Genomic DNA, 25,938 nt, shown 5'->3' on the forward strand with positions numbered 1-25,938 from the left:
TTTACTTATTCATTTGTAAAATATACCATGCAGGGTTGGCTAGAAGATATCTCTTCTGGAGATGAGCCCACCATTTGACATCCACATTTTGTCTCTTTTCATTTTATTAATGTGTGTACCTACTATAAAGAATATTATAAATCATGCCACTGATACTGCAAAATGAGCGATAACAAAGTTACCTCGTTAAAATAACAGCTTATTTTATTTAACGAATTGTAAACACGATTTTGAGCAAGCCTGGTAAATATTTGCGACGGTCGCCCGCCGACCGGTTTCACAAAAATTGATTTAATACTCGCGGCTCGCCGCAATACGCTTTTATTTTCGTAGGCTATTTTAGATAAAATATTATCTAAAATTGTTTTTATTTTTGGCATAACTGTATCGGAAGAACAAAAATTCTTATTGAATTATGTTTTATAAAAAAACCTTTTGGTTTTGTAAGCTTTACACATTGGTTGTCAATGTAACATTTTAGACCTTATTTAGATTAGACTCCGGCGACATGCGAAAACAATAGAACCAATAAGTTCAACCAATAAGTTCAATAAGTAAAACCGACAGAGGGATTGTGTCCTCTAACATGATGGACTAATGTTATGGGCGATAGGCTGATCCCTTATCACCATAAGGTTCATCATATCCATCTTTGGACTTCGTATCAACAGTGGCTGCAAGTTGTCTTTGATTACTTGTGGCTCTGCCCACCCCATTAGGGATTACGGGCGTGAGTTTATGTATGTATGTATGTAATAAGTTCAACACGGAACAATTCAGGAAATCAGTTCACTGCGCAAGTGCTTTTAACAGAATACAAAATCAAAGTGAATTGAGGTAAAAAGCGAAGTAATGTCGAGATTGAAGTTACTTGCGCATTAGAGCTCGGATTTTGTAGGGTTGGGATATAGGGGGGTTTTCAATTTATTTACCAAATCTGCATTTCGTAATGCACGAAGTTAGTTTCGGGGTGGCCGTCAAGTTGTCAACGTTAATGAAAGCCAGTGTCTGGCAATAACTAAGTAATAGAATAACTAAGTAACTGAATATACGTACTTACTACTGAGGAGACGGGAGAGTAATCCGGGGTTACACCAGCTTGCCGCTCAAGAAGCGGGTAAATGAAAGCTGACCACAAGCTGTGAACAGGGGCGGCTTCAGAACAATTTGATCAAGATGTATATTTTTTTAAGGTTTGTCAAAAATATTCTCATTTTAATTGGCGCTATTCGTTCAATTTCCTTGTCGGGAACAATTCATTTCAGTAATTCGTTAAAGGAAATACTTGTGCTTTCTTCTACCCTAATTCTACAATAATTGTGCTTTCTTCTACCCTCTGATTTGATAATTATCTTGTTGTTTCTTTTGTACCGAGTGAGAGGCCTCGCCGCTCCCCAAATGTCCGGCCACGAATTTAAGTAATGCGGAAAATCGGCGTTGTTTTGTAGTGAATTGAAAAATGAACCCCTTACAGTTGAAGGCACGTCACCGCGTCCCTTCAGCTTTTAATTCTGTTGCAACTGAATATGATTGATTGATGTGATTGCCACTGTGGTTTTGTGTCACCGGCTTGCTTCTTAAAGAGGATGCGCCGGTTCAATGCCCTGTACCGGACTTGCGCCAATAAGTTGCAATTTTCACTGATACAGTCGGCTCGACTATTATAGACGGCGACACGACTCTCCACCTATCACATTATATTAATCAAAGCTCGGTGAAGGGTAGGCATTTGGTTCATCTGGCGATGGATGTAGGTGCCTCTGACTAGTCTATTTGGGAATATAGTCGTTCGTGAGCTTATGTTATGTGATAAATTAACTATTTAAATAATAAAATAAACAATTATTTTTTAAAATTTTCTATTTAGTACTAATTCTATTTGTACTAATTTGGATACGGATCAGTAGTTAAACGGGAAATTAAAATAATAAGCTGCATAGACTCAATATAATTCTAGTTCCAACTTCTTTTGTTTATTTTACAGTTAAGCATAGGTATTCATGCGGCTTTAGTCAAAAATACGTAGATGTGATAAAAATACTAAAAGCAGTATGGATTTGAAAGCGGATTGAGAAAAAGAATCTTATTTCGTTGCTAGTTTATTCTTTGTCTTAATCCCCAACGAAGGAGCACGTTTTTCTTTCAGGGCCTTAGCCGCAATAACAAGCGACTATAAATTAAGCTTGTCTCATCGCACGACATGCCCTAAGTACGTCTCTCTCTGGGGATTAGTTGCCGACAGTGAGCGGGGCCAGGGCCGGAGTGGAGTTGTCACAAACAAAGAACTACATTGTCGCTCTGAATACATTCAGTAATAGTGACGTCCTGTTATTCGCGTCCGCATTTAACAGTTTGATAATATATTTATATAGAGTACTTTTGAAAAAGGTGCAGTGCAGCAGATGCAGGAAATAAGTTTAAAATTTCTTCCGCTTGTAAAATATAGGTAAGTAATAGGATTTGTAGCAGAAGGGATTGTGCCAAAACTTTTACGCTGATGCTTTTATGACCATGGCACCAGAGCGTACTGTAAAAACATATTTCTACTTACTTCAGTTACTTAATGTTTCCAAGTTTATTTTATCTACTTATATAAACGAGAACTTTAGGTATAATTGTAACATTGAAGTATGATTTTGGTTGTTTTAATGCATTTGTTATTCAGCTCAATGTAATAAACTGGTGTCTGATATTGTTATATCGACTTATTGAGATGAGCTAGTTTTGTCGTCTTAGTATTTTTCATACTTACTTACTTTCAGAGAAAAACATCACTATTTTATGCTGCTGTGGCGGCGGCGGCGCCGGAGTAGGGAGTAAATTCACAAAACATTCGCTCGCACCCGTCTATTGTTTAGCTACAATTGGTTACCAATATTCGGTTAGTTGGGCACTACATTGTTTTTCAGTTTACGTACTGAAACGTTCTTTTAGCATTTAAATTACTATCGGTGTCGCTTGACTTTGTTTTTATTTTTTTAGGGTAAATGGGTAGGTAAGTACCACCTAGTTAATTATTTACTGCGAGTATACTAGTTCCAATTATTTAAATATTCACTATAAAAATAGGAGATCAACTGACGCGCTACTTTGAAAGTATAGTGTTTTAAAATCTATTTAATATTTTACTCGGTGTATCTAATGACGAATTGGAGCAGCGTGGTGGAGTATGCTCCATACCCCCTCCGGTTGATTGAGGGGAGGCTTGTGCCCAGCAGTGGGACATAAATAGGCTGTTTATGTTGTGTTATGTCTAATGACGGTCACCGACCAGTGGTCTTATAAAATGACGTTCCCACAAACGCCTCAGTCAGCAATAATATGTATGTGCGTGATTTTTTCATTCGGTATGCGCGTAAAGGCTGGGTAAACCGTAACTGAGTCAATGACTGAATGACGCTGCCATATTTGCATCCTTCATCCGTTTGGTATACGAAACTGGTAATACAATATTATCGAAACTCAAGTAGGTAACTAAAACTTATTTCGAAAAGATTTGGTTAAAGGAATCCCGAGTTGAATGGACGCAAACAGGATGTTAAAACATTACAAATAGGCAACTTAGAAAAGAAAGTGCTTTAAAAATGTATAAGTAATAACGCCCTTTGATAAAACTATTGTCTAACGCATATTAAAAATCAGCTTTACAGAAAAAACTACATTCCATTTTTTTACCATTGCATATCGAATACCCAGAATCGGTGGCTTAACGGTATAACTGGGGTGTTCGGTTCTAGTTTTTATAGCCGCCAATAGCCGAACTAAAACATTTTCCCACTATAAATCCAGCGGTGAAATGGAAAATCCTAGTAATGCGGCAAAATTTTGCAAAGGCACAATAACGTGGATTTTTTTTCCCCTCAACATTCAATACGAATAGTTGTGGAAATACAATTTTGTTCCAAACCGTTTCATCGATATGACAAAATCACTCTAGGTACTATTGGTTATCGACATACCTTTGTTACTAGATAGTAGCTAAATTGGTAGCTGTTAAGATGCGGTTCAAATAACTATTTGACCCTGCCTACACACCCTTACAAAACACCGTTTTGTTATATCGATTCTTGTAAATAGATACGTTAAAATAACGATTGATGAACGTGGAGGAAGCAAGAGAAGTGTGTCAGGATCGAAGCAAGTGGAATTCCATAGTCTCTGCTTATCCCGGTGGGAAATAGGCGTGAGAGAGAAATAACGACTTTAATTAAGGCAATTATTATTACCATAGGTACTGTATTCGAGAAAGGTCTGTAGTAGTCAATACGATGTTTATTCTCTCGACCATTTAAATAAATACTTGCTTACCTATTTTTTTGTTACCGTCCTCGCTATCGTCTCCTACAGTTCGTTTACGTCGGCTTTATTCTACTAAATTATTAGTACTAGTCATAGTGATGTTATAAAAGAAAGATGGATTGAAGTTATTTCCATTAGAAGGGCACGCGAGCGACGCATACGAGATAAAATCTATTTTGCCACACTTGTGCTAACGAAATCCCATGAGACGACGGCAATTTCAAACTACCCAACGTGTAACGGGTTTTCATTTCCTTTTCATTATTTCCACTAGCGAATGTTTCAGGACTAAAAGTGTCCAACAATTTCTACAGAATTGCCAACTATGGTGATAAATTTCACTTATTTAATCATTCAACTAAGGGTTCTGAAGATTTATTGAATGAAAAGCTAAATGTTAGATTAGTGCAGTCTGAAGTACATACCAGTATACGTATAGAATCCTGGTATACTGTATCAGGTGACCCTTTTTACGGAAAAACACTGGTGGAAAGTAATCACGATGATAAACAAGTAAAAAAAGGTTGAAATTTTAGGTTTTTTTTTAATTATTTTCAGTTCCATTTCCATACTTTTGCAATGAAATATTCCAATTGGAATCAGTGGAATCATCCCTCAGAGTTCGTTAAGGTCTCACTAACACTGTACAATTACAACAAGAATTTTTTGTGTCTATACTATACATACTGAAGTGCTAAAGTCATAACAGACGTTAAAAAGTGAAGACCGTTCCTGTAATGAAATAGCAATTAGATGTAACAGTAACTAAGCACATAATGGGCAACTAACAGAGGATGCAACGGGCTGGGTGGAAGGAACCTCGCAATCTATTCACGAGGAAACTTGTCTGGTATTCGGAAACTTCCTCGGTATTGCATTCGAATACATAAGTACTTGGAAATATTATTCCTTTCTCTTACAAGTTTCTTTAGACTGTGCAGTCTTGATGTACTTTCCCGCCCGCCCGCGGCTGTAGTTTGCGGAGATGCCCGCGCTGAAATCTTGAAATGGTTGGAATGGAGCGAATTCTTTAAAGGAGGGTGAAAAGGTATAATCTGCTTAGTGGAATTATGTATTGTGAGTTTCCCAAATATTTAAGTATACCGAGTATGGGAACTTCATTATAAGAAATAGACTGGTGTTAAATAAATAGACTGGCACAAAACAAACTGGTGCTAATTCCAGTAAGTACACACCATCTCATTTTAGTTTAAGTTATACCTGTCATTTTCTTATCCGCCGAAAAGGAAGGGTACGGGTGATCGACAGATCACAAAATTTATGGAACACACGACAATTTAAGGAAAAAATTTAAAAATCTCCCAAGATTTTATATTGGTCAATAACCCGTCAGAATTAAGTTGACAGCACACGTTAAACGGGTTGCATATCAGCGAGATGCCTATACTATAATTCGCCAGTGTTATTCATTCATTAACAGTTGTCAATCTCCCGTCCCTTTCCTTTTCGGTGGACAAGAAAATGACGGGTATAACTTAACCCAGTTACTCCTGAAACTATTTATGGTCTCCGGATTTCGTAATTTTTCAATATGTGTTTTATTGTGGTGCCAAAGTCTTCGGAAAAATAGTGAATAAAATCTATCTCTTCTGGGAAAGCGGGAAAATCATGGCCGTTTAAACGCCCAGTAGGAATATCCACTACTAACATACACAAGGAAATATAGCTGTATTAAAATACAATTTAAGTTTTCTTGCGCACTTTTATTTGCAACATAAACATTTTAACTGTAATATGATAATATTTCTACTAATCGGCAGTGTGATGTGTAAGAAAACATGCTTTGGGGTGCAGAGAAACAGTACATTTTTTACAAAAATAATTAGTTTTTTTCTTGCATACAGCACACCTCAGCTGATTTTCTTTATATTCCACCAGATGCGCTCCATTCTGTCACAACGGGACGTTTCACGGTAGTTTCTTGACGTTGGACGTGGACCACGCTTTTCCGTTTTTTGATACGTCACCAGAGTTCTCCAGTAAGCTTCTTGCTACCGCCCTGCGATAAGTCAGATGATAATATTCGCCACTATCAGCCTTGTACAACTGCCAAGCATTGTGAACAGCCATGTCGAGGCAATGACACAGCAATGGAAAATACCATTTTCCCCCCTGATGCTGGTCCTATATTTTGGTCAGCTCAATCTCGATTTTTTGCCCCTCTAGGAATCTATGTGCATTGTGACGATTCCTTCACTGATATTTTTGATTACGTGGCGCTGTCACGGATATAAGAGGTGTATCACATTCGGTAGGTGCAGTGACATTTGATATAATCTGTTCCGGGGGATCCGCAGCTTCATCAATAGATACAATGCCTGTACATCTTCTTTTGGCTATCGTAGACAAAGGCAATTCATGTTCAATGTCAAAAGATTCGTCGTCTGAATAGATCAGGTCCGCTTGAGCTTTCAGCTGAGAACCTGAAAAACCCAACAATTTAAATCAATATATAAAAACTAATAAATAACTGTGTAATGGTAATAAATGTATTATGAACAAATGTATAACTATTTCGCTTACTAGCTTACCTAGAAGATTATGCCAAGTTACAACTTCTTCGCCTCCAGAATCCTCATCAGTTACATCAGCGTTCGCATTTTCAGGTGGTAAAATAGCTACGCCACTTGGTAATTGATCGTTATCGTCAATACACTCCAGCTCTTCGATAATTTCAATCAATCTCAACGGTTTCATATAGCGCGGCCTGAAAAACATAACAGACGTTGATTGTCCTACTGGGCGTTTAAACGACCATAAACTTTCAAGATCAAAATTGATATAAAAAACTCTTCTAAGATACTTTATTTTCCATTTCTTGACTAATATGTACTTACGTCTCAATAAAGCTATAAGTAATAAACAATAATATCTCGAAAAACTAATAAAAACTTACCTCTTAGAAGCCATATTTCGAAATATTTTATTAACTGTCACTTAAAACCGCAAAATTAATTGAAAATAGGCACACAAATAGCATTAACAAGTTACTGTCATGAAGTTTAATTAACACTAAGGAGAATAACGCAGAGATAACTAGGGTAGAAAACATTTATTCTACAAATAATCGAGGGTAGATTTGATAAGTATTGGCGGGCGTTTAAAAGGCCAGTAGGGGAATCTGGGTTAAAATAAAATTATGAAGGGTCTGCAGGAATTGTGGCTACTAACCTACTATTTCGTTTAAGTAATGAAGTTCCATAATAATACATACATACATAAACTCACGCCCGTAATCCCTAATGGGGTGGGCAGAGCCACAAGTAATCAAAGACAACTTGCAGCCACTGTTAATACGAAGTCCAAAGATGGATATGATGAACCTTATGGTAATAAGGGATCAGCCTATCGCCCATAACATTAGTCCATCATGTTAGAGGACACAATCCCTCTGTCGGTTTTTACGACATGCCCGGGAAGAGAAGCAGCTGAACGTGTTCTATGTTTTTTATATGCTCCCAGAACAGCATAGAAGCATCCATAATAATAATGAATGCAATTTGTGATAATTTAAATAAATAAGATGCGTCTTGAAATTTGAATTACTATTCTAGAACTATATAGTAGCAATATGTAATGCAACATTTATTAACTTCTTTATATTTTTGATGTGGAGATCCTTGGGGGAGGCCTATGCCCAGCAGTGGGCGTCGTACGACTGATGATGATGATATTTTTTATGAATCATATCTATCAAACATAAAGTAGACAACTAGGGAATGCAATCCCGTCTCGAGATCGCAAATTCAAGGTCCCGCGGGATCGGAAATATCAATCTCGTTCATTATAAAAAACATGTAAAGTTAGGATGCCTGAAAACGATGTAAACTGCTTGTTTGTGATAGTGAGGTTAATTAAAACAATATATTTTCTTGAAAGAAAACAAAAACCTTTATTCTTCATTATTACTAACTAAATAATTCAGTTTTCTTTGGAAATCAGCATAATCAAAACAAAAAGTGTAACTTAAACAGATTCGCCCAATCCCGTCAATCTCGAATAGGATCTCGTCATATTATGCTTCGGGGTTGATCCCGAAATATTAAACGAGATCTCGCGAGATCGGGATTGACAACCATAGACAACCCCTTTATGTGTACCCAGTTTACCTTTCAAAAAGGTGACAAGAACTTGCAAACTGAACTTATGCAATTAAAAAGACACGAGTCGAGTGTAATTACTAAGTCACTGCACTGCAGGGATTCCAACAGCCAAGTAGAGCCGCCACTCGAACTTGAACTTCGGAAATTATAGTGCCAAGCAGTCACGCGAGCCCTGTACTACGTAGGTTAATAAATAATCAGTTGTATGGTCCACAAGTCAACAACTACGCTCATCCTCAGTAATGTTGTCAACCAGTACAAGCAAAACCGGGAGCAAGCCGTCAGCGCTCCTCATTGTCCGACCAAGTAGTTAATGCCATCTGCGGCAAATCTACAATAAGTCACGTCAAAAAAAGGTACAAACAAAACACAATCGTCTTTATCTATCATTCTATACCCTCAAAATGAGTTCCATACTTTTTTTTATAAATAACTAAATAAGTTTCTCCTGATATAAATATTTCTTGTATACAATTCCGACTTTCCGACCCACCACTTGTACGACAACGACATGAAAACAGCTAAATATCATTCAACATTCTTCAATCGATAATTTTATAATAAAATGTTCAATTCGATAAATTGTCTGTTCCGTTCCTTTTCATATTTTTCGTTGCGGACGAAAATTAACTTACCCGGCTCGTGTCGGTCTACAGAATTTAGGTAGGTACTACTATTCCTTTTTAATTCACCTTATTTGCGCGTCTGATTGGATTTCAACGGTTCATATACCGACCCAACGATTAGTTCTGAATAAATAACAAATCCGATCAACCCAATCAGTTTCCATTGAATTAATTAGTAACCTTAATGAAGATAAAAACTGCCTATTTCTTCCATCAGGTGTCGCTACTGTGAGTGTTATTAAATTTTGACAGTTCCCCATACTTGAGTAAATAAACATATTGTTTTGGTTATATTTTTACACTATAACCCTTTCGAAGCGTTTAAATGCAAAATCATAGTGTTATATTTAAGCTTAAAGATCGGAAAGAAGAAAACTTCGAAAAACTTATTTTCAACCATAACTGCCTTTTTCCAACTGGTTGCTTTTCTTTTACGTAACTCATCCTTCAGATGTTGTTCCACATTTCATAGCAATTTATCACGAATTTTTGCCGGACAGTATGGAGATTTGGCTAAATTTAGGAACACTCAACAGTGCTGCCGCCTACATTTGAGCTTCTAGTTTTTATCTTCATTAATTTGGATTGTCCATGAATGTAACTGGTCAAGCTAATGGACAGGTACCGGATGGGAGCCCTTCGCGTTCCCCATTTGTCCGGTCATATTGTTAATGCCATATGCGGCAAATATACTATAAAACACATTAAAAAAAAACTCCGGTCAAGTGCGAGTCCGACTCGCAAACCGAAGGTTCCGTACAAACTATTACCAAAGATAATATTCTAAGTTGTATCTTTTTAACCGATAATTAAAATCGAAACACTTTCTTTTATAAGATGATTCGAAATGTACTGCTTCATTAATTTTACAAGTAGGTTTAGAAACTTTTAGAAAATAATTATTATACTTAGAAGATACTGCTAATAATGCACACATATATGTGGGCAGGTAGGTACCTACATTAATATCTGACTTACTGTAAGTAAACATTGCAACTTCGATTTCATATCAGTGTTACAGTATGTTTAGGAGTTTTATAAAGATATAAAGTGTAACGAAGTTATAAAATGACGCAATTTAAAGCGTGCAATGTGCCAGACCCGGGGCCATTGTCGCAAATGTCAGTCTCATTTTTCTTTAATCGAATTATATCTACGTTCATTCTACTGAATGACGAAATCAGACCCTTCGCTTTAACTTTTTTATTGCTTTTAGTAATTTAGACGTTAAAACAAATGTCTTGTTGAATTTAAACTTTCATCAAACTGTGGAGACATAAAACAGTAGGTATGCGTACCTATAGATAGATAGATACGAATAAATAGAGGAGGTACGGACAGTTCTATGCAGATGCCGCGTTAATGATGAAGATTTAAATACATTTTAAGCTCCAACCGCCGCGTTTTAGTATAAGAAACACTGCGATGCGTCATTTATTCCGGCGCAATTACCTACGGCTGATGGTATACGCGCACCTTAATTATACTTTTTTCACAAAATCCTGAAAAGGCCGTACTAATGCGAGCTCAGCTTACCGTAATAGCAGTTTTTCTTCAGCCCTGATGAAAAATGGACAAAAGTTTAGTTGAAAAAGAAATGTGAAAAGATACCGAGCTACCGGACTCTTCGCTTTATGCACACGGCTCAAAAGAAGTTCGGCCTTAACTTTATTTTACTTTTGCCTTTCACTGTTTTTTCATTGTAACTTATTTCGACAATGGAAATTGTTTTAATTTTGTAGTTTTAAATACTTACACGTATACCTACACAGGAATGAGGTCATTTGTCAATGATCTCGAAAACGTTTATGCACACGAGGTTTTCTTCACAAAGTGAAAAATCTAATGAATTTATGGTTTAAAGCAATTAAAATGTTCCATGACTACCTACACCTTCCGATTTGTTGGGATATGGTGGGAACTACCTACTATGTAAAAAACTGATGCACTTTAAGGACCTACAACTTTATTTATTACAGTAAGTAATGTTTCTCATTTGCTAAAATAGTGCGCGCCAATGTATAATCGTCAAAATTTCCACTTACCGAGCACTCAGAAGAGCTAATCTTCAATATTGCGCAGCTTTAACTCCGGATCCATGTTTAACTAGCGAAACCCTCGTTAAAACTGCCGTAACTTTGTCACTCCGCAAGAATGTCAACTATTTACTTAGTTGACACTAGTTTTAACCAGATCACAGCAGTTCGGGTGTCGGTTACCCGCACAGGTGCGGGAGATACTTGCGTGCATCTATAGTAACATATTACGTACATCAATGCTTGCGTGCTGTATAAGATTTAAATATCGAGTTTAATCGCTAACAAGGATGGGTATAATAAGTTACAATCTAACTGTCGTATTAATACAAAATAAACAAGCCGTTGACACGTGTTTACACAAACATATATGTTCAAAACTTGTTTATTTTTTATTGGCACGTAAAAATGGCTTTTCAGAACCAATTACCCTTACGTCGATCATCTACGTTCTACGTAAACAACTGCTACGGTGTAACAAGTTAATAAATAGAAACAGATTCATAATCCATGTTATTTACATTACATGTACCTACAGATAGCTAAATTACGCATCCAATGCATTTTCGGAGGTATGTGACCTAACCTGTATTGGGCTGGTTTTCCCTTCGCGGGTTAGAAGGTCAGACAAGCAGTCGCTTCTGTAAAAAACCGGACCTGTCAAATCTTCAGGTTAAGTAAGCGGACCCTGTGAAAAAGGGGATAATGCTAGGGGGACGATGATGATGTACTAGCTAGCTAAATCGTGATATAAAAATAAAATTTACCAACTACAAAACATGTTATGTTAGCGACATAAGTTGTGTAACACTCGTGAAATACTTCCATAAGCTTGTCTACGACCACAATATAGGCCGTACGGGCCAACAAATCACCTACAAAGAGGTCACCCAGTCGGCATTCACCCTACTTTTAGCGAACACTGGCGCTGGTATTACGGCGATGGGCGATACCGCTATTAAGTAGGTACTCATTTAGTTTTGAAACATAACACGCAACAAATACAGCTTATATTTAAAATTATCTTCAATGAACTCACTCGTAATTTCAGGAGAGGCAGAATCATTATTGTAATTTATATATATCTAAGCATCTCTACGTAAAATTGGTTCAAAACGGAGTTCTTGATTGATAAATAGTCTATCACTGGTCAGCTTTATCTCCGATAAGAGACAAGGCAGTTATCGCGTGCGCCAAAATTTTCTAAGTAGTAGGGGTAGGGCGACGGTTGTGCCTAGGTAGGTCCTACTCACCCCACACCACCCTTCCGCCATATCAGTGAACGATGTAGGATCACTTGAGATCTGAGTAGGATGTAGGTTGAAATCAAATAACATTTCTATTTTCAAATGTAATCAATCAGTCAATTTCTTGGTTTGTTTGACCCAGATAGTGAGATGTAGAAAAAATTGCCGAATAATGAAAAAAAATTACACTTTTGTTCATTTTTTAGTAAAAACACAGCCAAGTCCGTCTCACGAGACACGATTACCAAAAGTGCGCAGTTAACCCATTTATCTAAATATTATTATTATTTACTTATTTAAGATAATTAAATTATTTTTGTATTTTAGTTTTAGACTATGCCGATCAACAGACAATAGGTAATTTATCTTTTGGAGTTTGACGACTATCCTCATAACTGGTGGCACTTATTTTTCGCCATATATTACCATAATAGCCAAAACGGTAATGCTACTGCTACTCCTTAATCTTAAATTACTAGAATTAAAGTGCATTAATATACTAAATAAATAAAAATCCCTCGAGTTTACAATGCAGTCCAGGCTGTAGGTACGGCTATGTTTCATTGCCTTTACCGGGAAAATCAGAATTTAAAAATAAAAAGCTACTGTTTCACAAAAGAATAAAATGCGCTTTCACTCAATGTATTCCACGTTTAATTTCTGTTAAAAAAACGTAAGTAGGTACTACGGCAAATGAGATTAAGGTAAGTAGGTAGAAACTCTAGTTTAGTTCCGGTACCAAACCAACTCGACTTGTGGGATATAATTGAGAATTCGGGGAAGACAACGCGGCATTCTCTCTTAATCCTTCCAGGTCGCATTGTTCGTACGGCGTCATCATCCGCAAGCCCAACGACTATACGACTATAATTAGGAATTCTAAACACCGCCGCAATTAACGCAGCCAATCGCAATAAAGTACGTACCACTGCGGGGAGATATCTAGGGTAGGTAGGCGTGTGACACTGGCGGATTTGTCACACTAGTAAGTAGAAAATATTATACTTACCCTTCCAGCCGTATTAGCAGGCATTAAGTACATCCGAGAGCGCTCAGTGTTCCCCTATTATCCGGCCAAGTAGTGAACGCTATCCGAGGGAAATGTCAAAATAACACCTAGACGTCAAACCACCGAATAAGTTGTAAATATTATATGTAGATTGGAGACGCACTAACTAAACTGACTTAATAACTACATAGTCAGTGACTAGTCGGGAAAAGGACCGAGTAGTCAGCGTTTAATAAGTTTGCTTAAAATACATTTTCTACAGGAAATGCTTGAAATAAAAACTCGTGTATATTAATTAAAGAAGATTAACGTAAATAGAATAGAATAGAATAGAAAAAGTTTATTATAAAAGGACGCCACACACAAAAAAAGACAACAACATCATATCAAATTTCCACTAAAACAATTACAAAAAAGCAAGACGGATGTTTGTCGAAATGACCATAAGGTGTAAATCAGACCCATTTACACGAAATAGTGGGAAATATATCTAATCTGCATGTATTATTTGTATGAATGACGAACACCAGTAAAATAAATGATAACCATATAGTCAATGACATTAATAATTGCTGATGTTAAGTACTTACCTATTAAGTTCTTAGTAGATTTGAGGATATTTCGAACTCCAGAAATTAGCCGGCTGATAATTTGCCTTTTTTCTGGGGTCGACTATTCGGCTAGTCGATGAAACGTGTAGTTATGCCATTTGTAATGTACTTACTTAGATACAACAGGCACTTTAGGCACGATGTTACGTTTTATATTTAACTAGCAGATTCTGGCAGATTCTCATATTTTATTTATTAACAATTTTAGACTAAAACGCTTTATAAATAAAAAATAATAAAATTGTCTTCACTACCTATAAATATAACTTTTGAGGCAATACTTTTTATATGGCAAATATTTTTGTTTGTTATACTCATAGTCGATTTAGTTGTCCAGCACCGACTTAAATCAAGGATTGGTGAGAAAGTCTCATTACTTACGGCTACCCATTAGAGACTACGAGGTGATACATAAGTATGTAGTATATTTGTTTTATAATAATTTTAAACCCCTGTACCCGTTCAGATTTTTAAATGACGTAACTTGTAGATTCGCCGCAGATAGCATTAACTACTTGGTCGGACAAATGGGGAGCGCTGAGGGTTCTCACCCCGGTAAACGTTCTTAATTCAGACACATTAAAAATGTACGAAATTGGTGGTGGACAAGATGTTCTATTAACAATATAAAAGTTTGAGAAAATAGTACATCACTAGCGACTGTAATCGATAAAAAATCCAACTCTGTTAATACTAGTTACGACAACACAGACAGCGTGTACGCTACAGCTTTTCATGATTCCCACCGTATAAAAGAAAATTATATTGTATGGGCCTTATCGTTATATTTCACATTCTGCGAAACGATGTTTAATTCATAATTCTGAACCGTCACTACGTCATAACAACGCTGAAAGGAGACCGTTAAAGCGATGCCAGTTTTATTTTACGGGAAAAAATGGTAGATTTTTTAGGGGAACTGGAAGTGGGGAATAGCCCGGTTAGCGTGCCAACTGGGCGCCGCGGATACAAAGATACTTGTACAAAAGCAAAAACAAACCCCCGGGGATGTGCGGGGTACGCCACGCCGCATTGCACCAGTTGAATCTCGACCCCTAGACAGCGTCGGGGGAGGGGGCTGCTCCCCTACACTTTCGCCCCCACCCCGCCCCTCAAGAGTACTTGTTGACGCTCGTTCATATACGATCGGGATGCGTGCCGGATTGATTTTCAAAGAAACGCTTCTCTTTGCGGCTGCTTTTGTTAACGTCCTTATTTTTTACACTGATCAGGGTTTGTCGAGAATAACGTGAAATCAATGCGAGAATTTTCTCAGTAACCGTTCCCATCCTAACGTCTGCTTTTATTAATACTTCTTTCAATGGGTGTTGTTATCGTTAGCACTAATTAATTGCCCCATAAAAAGAGCTTTACTCGCTCTGAATCAGTTTATTTTGTGGAATTAAAATCTATAGCGATTAAAAAATCTTTATTCATTTTGTACTACTTATCTACTTATTTTAGGTAGGTAAGTGTACTTATCAGATAATAATGCTTATAAGGTGATATTGTTTGAAATATAGATAAAATACAAAGTTAGGAAACATTCTTACTTACGAAACTCCAAGTTATTAACTAGTTAGTAACTCTAATATCTTTTGCCCTTAAGCTACCTTTGACACCATGTCTTGAGATAGAAGGAAAATGCATCTAGTAATAGCGACTACCTAGTATGTAGCGCTCTGGCGCTGTATTACAGCACTTTGCTATTAAAGGCCACATTTCAGAGATGCCAGTGCTGCAATTTGAGCGAGATTCGAACCGGTGCAGCTGCGCCAAAGTCGATATTTCTCACGTTGCGGGTAGCTCTACTAGAAACATTATATAACACTCCTGAAACTGAGGCTAACCTACAATAGGTCACGTCAAGAAAAGAAATCCGGCCAAGTGCGAGTCCGACTCGCGCTCAGAGAGTTCCGACTTTTCGACTTTGCCTTTGAAAGCTATTGTTCCCATACGTCTAAATAGGTCGAGTACAAGTTACGACTATAACCGTTTAAGAACTTGTAGTTGTTAATAAATCATTATTAATAGGTACAAGTTAGAAATATAAAAGTTGGTAAGTACGAGTATTGTAAAGAAAGAGAAATGGGTAAAGATTGATCTTATTATAAATACTTAGATGTTCAAGGAAAGGCTTTTTTGAAATACTTATTTAACTAATGTTCCCAAAGTCGGATTGTTTCCGTTGTAATAACTCTTTAGTAGTAAGGACACTGGCTGCTTTTCTTTTCGAAATTGTTCTTTTTTGTACTCTGGTATTATCTGTCCAAAGCTTTTTACATAAGTTTTGCGCCCGGCAGTTAGGCCGGGAACGTTCCCAAAGTGGAATCATTACCAGGAACGACACATCATTGATTAGGGATAATCTTCGGAATTGAAAAAGTTCGACGCCAGTACATTCTCCTGGAAACCTGTTAGTTCGTTGATAAGTAATAACAAATATTTGCACACACGCTATCGTTTCTCCCGTGGGTGACGTAAGAGCGACGTACAATAATATGTATAACAGAACACAAGAGTCTCTGTAAACCCGTAAAGGAGCAAATATCTGAGGCACAATGTGCCGTAGGTACCTAAAGGTACACCTACTACAAATTTTGCATAAAGCGGCATAAGGAAGTCTTGAAGTAGGTAGTTTTGAAATACCTACTTACATAAATATGTCTGTAATAAGTAGAAATATAAGAATGCAGTGTGGACTTCAAAATAACATACTTATGTAATATAACTTACTTATTGAGAATTCTAAAACAGTTTATATGTGGGAATCTTCATTTGTCACATACATGTTGCTGTAAAATTATTGAACGAAGTCCTCGACATAGCCTCGACTGTCCGCACCTAAGAGTGCTTTCACACAATATTCGCGCGCCTGCCAGCGTTTCTAAGTCGCGCTATAGTAATACGACATGACGGCATGTCGGCAACATGAGTACAGCACTGGCAGCTTCGCGATAACAGGGTAGTTCTTTGAACTGCGGATGTCAATACCACTACCGCGAACGTTAAAATGTCTTTTGACTTTTTGCAAATACCTGAATGTCTTAAGTTCTAACTGGATATTAGTAAAAAGACGAAAGATTCTAGGATATTTTTGCATTTACGGTAAAAAAGATTGAGGACCGGTGTTCGAAGATCTACCCAACAACGCTGCAACCTCTGTATTTTTGAAAGGTTTCGCTGGTGGAGTGTTTGTAGCGCGAGGTAAACGCTTATACATGTGAAAGCACTCTAAGTGCTAACTCTAGCTATGACAGTGACATGAGCGGCACGAGCCGAGAGACACACTATAATTTAAACTGGTTTAATGCCCTATAATTTCACTTCCCACACCCTTAGTCTAGGTTGTTTCAATGAACTTGCTTTGAATGTTAGGTCTCTACGAAGGTTTTTCTTTACGTAAAGAGTGCGGTTATCAATGAGTGCAGTTGATATTAATTGCAGATTTTTGTTGTACTTAGTTCATTTTGTTTCTTTGTATCGTTATTAGAAGAAGTTGAACATTTAGTTACCTACTTTAATTAGAAATAAGCAGTATTGAATTCTTATGTATTTATCCTGCTAGTAAAGTTCGTTTCGTACAATTGTTTTTAGTGTTATATTTATATGTGCAATAAAGCGTTTTTGTATTGTATTGTAGTAATAGTCCGAGACGAAATAAATACCAAAATTGTCGCGCTACATGTGACACTAACATGCGGGATCACGCAACTGCGCAACATAAGTGCGATATACCGTTATGTTGGTAACGTTAGCAACAGTCATGTGCCGTTCCCGCGCATGTTATCAAAGTGGGAATGTTCCCACGTTGTAAAAACTCTTTAATTAGTGAGGACATAGGCTTTTTCCAATTATTCTTTCATTTGAGTATACATAAACATACATACATAAACTGCCTATATACGTCCCACTGCTGGGCACAGGCCTACCCTCAATCAACCGGAGGGGGTAAGGAGCATACTCCACCAACACTGCGGGTTGGTGGAGGTGGCTAATAGCCGGGACCAACGGCTTAACGTGCCTTCTGAAGCACGGAATCATCTTACTTTTTCGTACAATCAGGTGATTCAAGCCTGAAAAGCCCTTACCAAACAAAGGACAGTCTCACAAAGTGACTTTGACAATGTCCCCATCGGGAATCGAACCCGGACGCTCTAACCACTAGACCACGGAAGCTGTTGTTGGAGGCTTTTGAGTATAAGAAAGAATAATTCTGAAGAAGTCTGGTCTACCGAATGGTTAGGTAGTAAAGTGTAGAATGGCACATTACTGGTTAGCAATATAGTAAGTTGCATAATAGCTGAGCTTCGGTCAACGTTGCTATCAATGTAGTAATTATATTAGTAGTTAGGTACATCCCATTACGTTAATTATTTATTTGATCTAATGACATACCCTATAATGAGTAGGATGGTAAAGACTACTCTATAATATTAAATACTATAATATTCTTATTGTTTTTGATCTGTAAACGTGGGTGTTGTGGCTAAGTATTGGTTGTACCGGTACTCCTTAAGTTTTGAAGTAAATACCTTCTAAATAAGTATTAGAAGTAAAAATTCACTGAAATAAAGCTCACAGTATTTTCGTTGAAATCGAACTTACTACCTACTTTTTTAAGCTTTTTTTAGGTTACTTGTAATTCGATTCAAGCGGAATGTATTTTTCATTGCTACAAAATTCCTCTGCGGGCACGATAAAACGGAGTATCTATAAAAAAATCTAAATTGAAGTATTTGCCGTTGTGTGGATTACATAAACGGGATAAGTGGGTTACGGAAAAGGCGCGGGAAGCGAAACCTGATAAATTACCCCCGGATAGAGTGGCTGATAGGGCAGAGGTCGGTATCGTCCCGGGACCTGTCCCGTATTTGTTACAATGTCCTGCAAACGCAATGAGGGACTATGCAGGCTACGTTCCTCAAGAACAATATAGATGGCGCTGTAAAGATTTTCCTTCGACATATGCATCTTTTATCTTAATTTTTGGGTATAACATACATAAACATACATAAACTCACGCCCGTTATCCCTAATGGTTTGGGCAGAGCCACAAGCAATCAAAGACAACTTGCAGCCACCGTTGATACGATGTCGTAAGCTGGATATGAATGATTTTATTTTGATTTTTTTTTTTTGATTTATTTTTTTTGGGTATAAATGATTTTCATTTTTATTACAACCAGGCACAATTACAGCCATTATTATTCTGATAAAAATAAAGAAACTTGTTCCGTACTTCTTTTTAAACCAATTGTCACAAGCACAAGACGGTTATTTCTAGTTCGTAATTTATGTATTTCTATTCATCCAAATCGATAGCTAATTCGAATTTTGGATATGATCCAACGCTTTGCAAAGTGCACTAATGAAACGCACACGACAGTGGTGCCAACGTGAAGAGACTGAACTACGTCTCTCTCTCATTACATTCTCAAGACTTTTCAAGTCGAATCACAACGGCTCAACGAGCTCATACGCCTTCTTGGCTTTTCTATTTCCCAAAAGTGGTCAATTACTCCAAACTATCGACACAAGACAAGTGCAATCTTACACACAAGGACTATATACACTGCCTGTGGTGAACGAGACCGGGGCGCCCCGAAATCCAGCAGACGAGGAGCTTCGGTCAGTCCAATTTTGTCTCTTTAGCTATCGAAGTCAAACTCCCTAACAAAACTATACATATTTTATATATGCTTCTGCCATTACATTGTATTTTTTAATAATCATGTACCCGAGTAGGTAATGTGAAAATAGGTAGTTATTAGTTAAATCTCATGATAACATGATAACGGCCTCCGTGGACCAGTAGTTTGAACGTTCGGCTCACGATCCGGAGGTCTCGGGTTTAAATCCCGGTCGGGAGTTTGGTTAGGACGTTACAGGCTGATCACCAGATTTGTCCAAAAGTAAGATGATCCGTGCTTCGGAAGGCACGTTAAGCCGTTGGTCGCGGTTACTACTTACTGATGCAAGTTAGTAGTCGTTACATGGGCCATGTAACCCTGACACCAGGGTTGATAGGGTTGGTAATCCACCTCACAACCCACACGATAGAAGAACCCTAATTTTTCAACCACACACAGTGACGTAGCGTTGAACATTAGTTTAACGACGGACATTTAGGTCCCGCTGATGTCCCGTAACGGGGCGGAAAACTTGTCGTCCCTACAGCGAGCCTTCCATTATAGTACTATAGATACTCGTAACAAATGTAGGTATGGCTATTGAATAGCCTGATACTGCCGCCTTGCGACAAATAGTCGTCTTTCTTCGAGATTACTTCAATTTGGGAAAATAAAAAGTACCATTGAAGCGTTAGGTCTGCATCTGGTCTGTTGATAGCTTAGTCTTTAGATAATATTTTAATGCTATCGAGAAAATTGTAGTATAGTATAAAACAATTTTCTCGATAAGTATATCAATTATTTAGTTTAGTTTTAGAATTAGATTAATATTTTTTACCCTAATAATACTTTACAGCGTCATCATTGTTATTATACGAGTAGATAAACTTATATATACTTAAAATAAGTAGTAAGTACAAATGAAAATAGATAATGCAGGTTATAACGGAACATTTCCCCCGATACCGACCCCACCGGCGTAGTCGACGAATCTCATTCAGCGCGATAACGCTATCGACCCACTATATTCGATTAAATCTTTCTAATATAAGACAGGCGATATCCTGCGAGGTTCGCGCTCAACTGGGCACCCTCAGGCCTGTTGTTTAAAATTTATACCGAGTGAGACACCTCAGCGCTCCCCATTTGTCCGGTCAAGTTAATGGCATTCCCGGCAAAAAGCAACAGAACATTTCATTCATCGTCCATACAAGAGTGGATACGTTAATAATTATGAGGGATAAATTGCACAAGGCTTGAGCTATCCCGAGTAGACGGTAGGTATAAGGTAGATATAGATATAGGTATGACAGGCGAGAGCTTCCCCAAGCCGACTGTATGTATTATAGGAGACAAGTTCCCGACATCTGTTCGCGGCAATAAATTTAGGGGCACGAGGAAAACTTGTCGCGAAAGCAACGTTGTACACAAGAGGCTGAGCTCAACACCTACACACAATACTACGTATATATTATTACTGCCTACGCTTATAAGTTAGCTACACGAGATTAGCCTTTATATTTTTTTTTTTGTATTTTGCTTATTGTTTTTGTAAAGTAGATGGTGACTATAAATGATGATACCTTACAAACCAGATTTATGAGGAGGTGCTTGAAGATACGTTAAATAATCTTAATTACTTAATCATAAAAAATCTTGATTCTTCTTCTATCGTGTGGATTGTGAGGTGGATTACCAACCTCATCAACCCTGGTGTCAGGGTTATAATTGAGCCGCCAATAGTCCCTGACATGGTTCATGTAACGACTACGTACTTATATCAGTAAGTAGTAACCGGGACCAACGGCTTAACGTGCCTTCCGAAGGATCATCTTCTTTCAAACAATCAGATGATCAGCCTGTAATGTCCTAACCAAACTAGGGATCACAAAGTATTTTTTGTGGTATATTCCCCCGGGACTTGAACCCGGGACCTCCGAATCGTGAGCCCAACGCTCAACCACTGGAACAGGGAAATCGTATATAAAATCTTGATTGAAAATATAGAATAAATAAATAGCTAACAGAATGTGTCGCATATTAAATTTTCCAATTATAAATCTTTCTGCAATTAGTATATAAGTAGTCATCATCATCAGCCCATTAACGTCCCCACTGCTGGGGCACGGGCCTTCCCTATGGATGCATAGGGAGATCGGGCCTTAAACCACCACGCGGGCCCAGTGCGGTGGTTATTAACGACTGCTAAATAATGAGGAGCTCGAGATGAAAACTTTTTGGTATTTTTTTGTGGTCACCCATCCTATGACCGGCCTTTGCGTAAGTTGCTTAACTTCAACAATCGCAGACCGAGCGCGTTAACCGCTGTGCCACCGAGCTCCTTATATAAGTAGTACTTAATGATAATAATTAAAAGAAGAAGAAAAAAGAGTAGTAAATGAACACGATACACAATTTTACCCGTACAAAAGAAACGAGCTTTCCGAGTCGATTTCACGTACAATGGTTAAAGCCAGCGATCTAAATAAACACTGACGACCCAAATTAAATACTCTCCATTCAGCTTAAGCCACGGATCTTTCATTTTATTGTCCTCCGTTATCTCTGTGAATAAACTTAAGGGGAAGAACAGATTGTTTTGTCATTATCATAATTCAAGACCTGTGAATCCTCTCGACAGACAATCTTCATTGTTCTTTGTCTTTTAACGAGATAACAATGCCAAATTACAAATCTTTTCAACACTTCATAATACTGCCTGTGGCAAATATGCATCATATTTGAATATATAAGTAGTTATATATTATAATAAAAAGGGTAATGTGGAAACTTATTTTGAACAGTGTTTAAAATAAAATAATAAAATAAAAATATTCTTTATTTCACAAATATTTTTTAGTTACATGGTGGCCGAGAGTTCCCATTAAGTAATCCTAGGATACTTGTGGCGGGAATGTCTCGCAATTCCCAAGGGGTAGGTACAGTTTGTGAGTTAAAAAAGTAATAACAAGTATGACTTCTATAAAGAAAACACATAATTAAGTAGGTGTAACCTAAAGATTTTCAAAGTAAAATAAAACTAAATAAGTATCTAATTTTGCCCATACTCGTAGCACTATAAATGTGTATATATGTATGTGTGTCTGTATGTGTGTGCGTGTGTGTGTGAGTGTTGTGTGTGTGTGTGTGTGTTTGTTAGAATACTATATACAGTAGTACCTACTTTGGTACTTTTGCGACGTCGTACAGTAAGTCAATAATACTCCTACCACATTCATTCAACAAGCGTAATGAGCTTCTTTCCTATTATTAGTAAGTTCTCGTACAGTTTTAAGCACTTAGCGTTTCTTCTCATGTTGCCCTTAATACTAAATGAACCTTCCCCAGCAGCTTACGATCCGATCCCGGTAAAATGTCGGCCCGTTCTGTGTCGGGGTACAGCTCCTGAATAACTTATTACTATGCACCTCCACCGAACAAGAGCCTTCCTTAATAAGTAACAAGATATTCCCATTTTGTAAGACGTATTTTTCAAGTAAACATACGTAGATACATTTTGGTTTAGAAACCTTTTTTCGCATTAAAGATCAATAATTTACTTAAGTACACTGTTAAAATTTAGAATTTTACATTTTCTTTTTTGAATTGTAGGACGGATCTAAATAAAAATTCGCAATGTAGGAAAATATATTCACACATATATAAAAGAGTACAATGCGGACGAAATGCAGGCCATAATTTAAGCTAGTAAGTTTGCTTACAAACAAAAAGAAAACAAAAAATTTATCGCAATTTTAAATAAAATAAAACCTACGCGTCCGATGCGTTCCTATCGATGTAAATGATATTTGCACACCACTATTTACAACTGAGTTGTATAAATACAATTTCGCCAAAAGGCCATGCCCGTATTATAATGGATTGCCTTTTGAACTTCATCGTGAAATAAATATAACGCTTACGTTTCATAAATATATAAAACGGGATACCGACTGTAAAAAATACTTTGAAAAATATACCAGTTTTTGGTTCCATTCAATTTCCTTTAGTAAATAATTGCATGCAATACATACATATTCGAGACCCTCATTGCGTAAGTCCGAGTTCATTATTTAATTTTTAAGTAAATGTACCTAATGCTACTTACTTACCTACATATTTGTCAACAATTATCACCCTGATATCTTCAAAATTAAATTTATAATAAAAGTGAAACCATCCTAGTAACCATTCCACTCACTCCCCTTCAAGCGGATCTTCGAAACACGGAGGAACCCGAAATAAAAGCTAGGTACTAAAGGTTCAACCACCCAATGACTGATCGGTACCGACATTCTATGTTTATCGCAACCAATCAACAAACACAGCAACCGGGCTAATGGGCTCCTCAATATATTCAAGTAAATTCAGTCTATGATACGTGTTTGATCCCAGCTTACGTGTCGATATATCAAGCGACGGGTATTTGCCCTAAGCTTATTGCAGTTTAACTGGAATCTAGAAATGTATACATACAGCTGCCTTGCTCGCCTACAAGCCGCCACTTTATAGTCGACTATAGTCACGAAATATGGTCGAGGCCCGCGTTGCTCTATGCGAAGTATCGACAATTGACGTATCCTAGAGGTACCTAAGTAATATTTTCTACTAGCAAAGTACAGAATTGTCGCAAATCTATTTTTGATAAAATGATACGTTTATTACATGATTATACAATCCTATTAATCTGATGAACTTCCGCCGCCCTCTAAAATCAGCTTATTTATTAGGACATTGGATGTAGTTACCTACTCGTATAACTTGGATCAGACTACCGGCCAAGATTTTTTTATTCAGTCATCAGTGATCGTGATTCGAGGGTTCTTGTGAAAAACGGGGTAACTAGATGAAACTTTTTAGACTTATTTTTACGGCAAATTCAGATCGTAAATGTTAACAACGTCGGACATTTACTGTCATCAAAGTGAGTGATACTCGTTTAAAAGGGAAAGTACAGAGATATTTCTCATAACGTCACCTAAAAAGCTGCTTTTAGGTGGAATGTTTGGCATTTCGGCAAACTCGCGACTCTCTAAAATTGTAACCCGCTGAGCAAAGCCTCAGTAATAAAAAGAGCTCTAAACAGGAAAGGGTTAAACTAAAAGGGGGTAAAATTGTCGGTTAAGGGCACTGTGGCATATAAAGTAAAGTGGTAAATGGAAAGTAAGATAGGCTTTATTGCCACAGGTTGGGTTAAAACTTGTTTCTATAGCTTTATGACTTCGTGGTAGGGTAAATTTTTAAATTCTCCTTTTTTACGGAACTAAACTAGACATTTCACAATGTATTGTGTAGAACAACTACTCTTTCTAGAATATTCTGTTAAGTGGAGGTAACAAGGAGGAAAACTTGCCTAATATTTAGCACTTTATTATACTAAAATAGCTAAGGAAAACCTTAGTTTTCTAACATTTACCCACAACTGCCCGTGTGAATAACAAGGCAAATTATTTCCAGTCACAAATCGTAGTCGCCTTTGACGTTTCCGACACGATAGCGGTTGCAAGTCAAAATGAATAAATGAGTACCTACAAAAGCAATGAAAACTTAGACATTCGATGCTCTCTGAATATTTGACGAATTTCACTGACTCCCAGCTCAGCTTACGTAAGTAAGACACTTATGTAATTTATCTTTTTATTCTTGATGAATAAGAATTGTGTATATCATCAACCACAACGATCATTTGCTTTGATATTTATAGTCCATAAATATGAACATCGAAAACGAGAAGATAAAACATTCATTTGCAATGCACAATGCAATGAGTTCGACAGACACGAGCAAAGGGCATTATTTCAATGAAAACAAAAAACAAAACGTAATAAAAATGCCACGGGAGTTTTGTGTGGAGCCAAAATTGCAACGTCCTGCGAACTCTCGTGTAATACCTACGAAATTCCGTACGAACCGAGGTAATCTAACATGGAACTCCAAACTGCATCCAGTTTAGAACAGTGAAAACGGAGTTTAGCTGCAAACCTGCGCAAAGTTATGTGTTATGAATGTTATTGAAAGTACTTAATTGTCGCATCAGTCATTTACAAATACCTACTAGTATTTTGTGAATTAAAGTTTGAGTTAGTGTCCGTGAGAGTAGAACTGAGCGTCGATAAGTTTGTGAACCCGGATGAGAACGGACGTTATTATAAATTTCACCCGTGTTGTTTTGTTTTTAACTTTGACATGAAAACTATATTCTGCCACACTAAGCAACTTTTTTATCCTTTTTTTTAAAGACAAGCATAGAATGAAGTTTTAGAGCCTTATTATCGTATATACGTAGACTTTTGCGTATGTTTAAAGTTTACCAGAGAGCGTCAAAGGCTTTGTTATTTTTTTATATCAAACTC

At 37.2% G+C, this 25,938-nt stretch overlaps 2 protein-coding genes across 2 annotated transcripts in view; both read right to left on the reverse strand.

Annotated features, from left to right (window-relative positions):
* Positions 1-25,938, reverse strand: part of LOC126380607 (transcriptional repressor scratch 2-like) — a 48,315-nt gene that overhangs the window by 8,137 nt on the left and 14,240 nt on the right. The gene's annotated exons all lie outside the window — the stretch shown is intronic.
* Positions 5,796-7,450, reverse strand: LOC126379843 (piggyBac transposable element-derived protein 3-like). Its single transcript, XM_050028787.1, has 2 exons — positions 6,852-7,450; positions 5,796-6,743 (listed from the first exon to the last, which is right to left on the reverse strand). Exons 1-2 carry the CDS (start codon positions 7,036-7,038, stop codon positions 6,514-6,516), a joined length of 417 nt encoding a protein of 138 aa, XP_049884744.1. The 5' UTR covers positions 7,039-7,450; the 3' UTR covers positions 5,796-6,513.

The sequence above is a fragment of the Pectinophora gossypiella genome, chromosome Z (assembly GCF_024362695.1).
Source record: "Pectinophora gossypiella chromosome Z, ilPecGoss1.1, whole genome shotgun sequence".
Classification (NCBI taxonomy): Eukaryota; Metazoa; Arthropoda; class Insecta; order Lepidoptera; family Gelechiidae; genus Pectinophora; species Pectinophora gossypiella.

Excerpts from the sequence above, each read along its gene's own strand:
- LOC126379843 (XM_050028787.1), bottom strand. The coding sequence starts at position 7,038 with ATGTTTTTCAGGCCGCGCTATATGAAACCGTTGAGATTGATTGAAATT. Across the intron at positions 6,744-6,851 it reads AACTTGGCATAATCTTCTAG|GTTCTCAGCTGAAAGCTCAA; the intron begins GTAAGCTAGTAA and ends TGGGTTTTTCAG.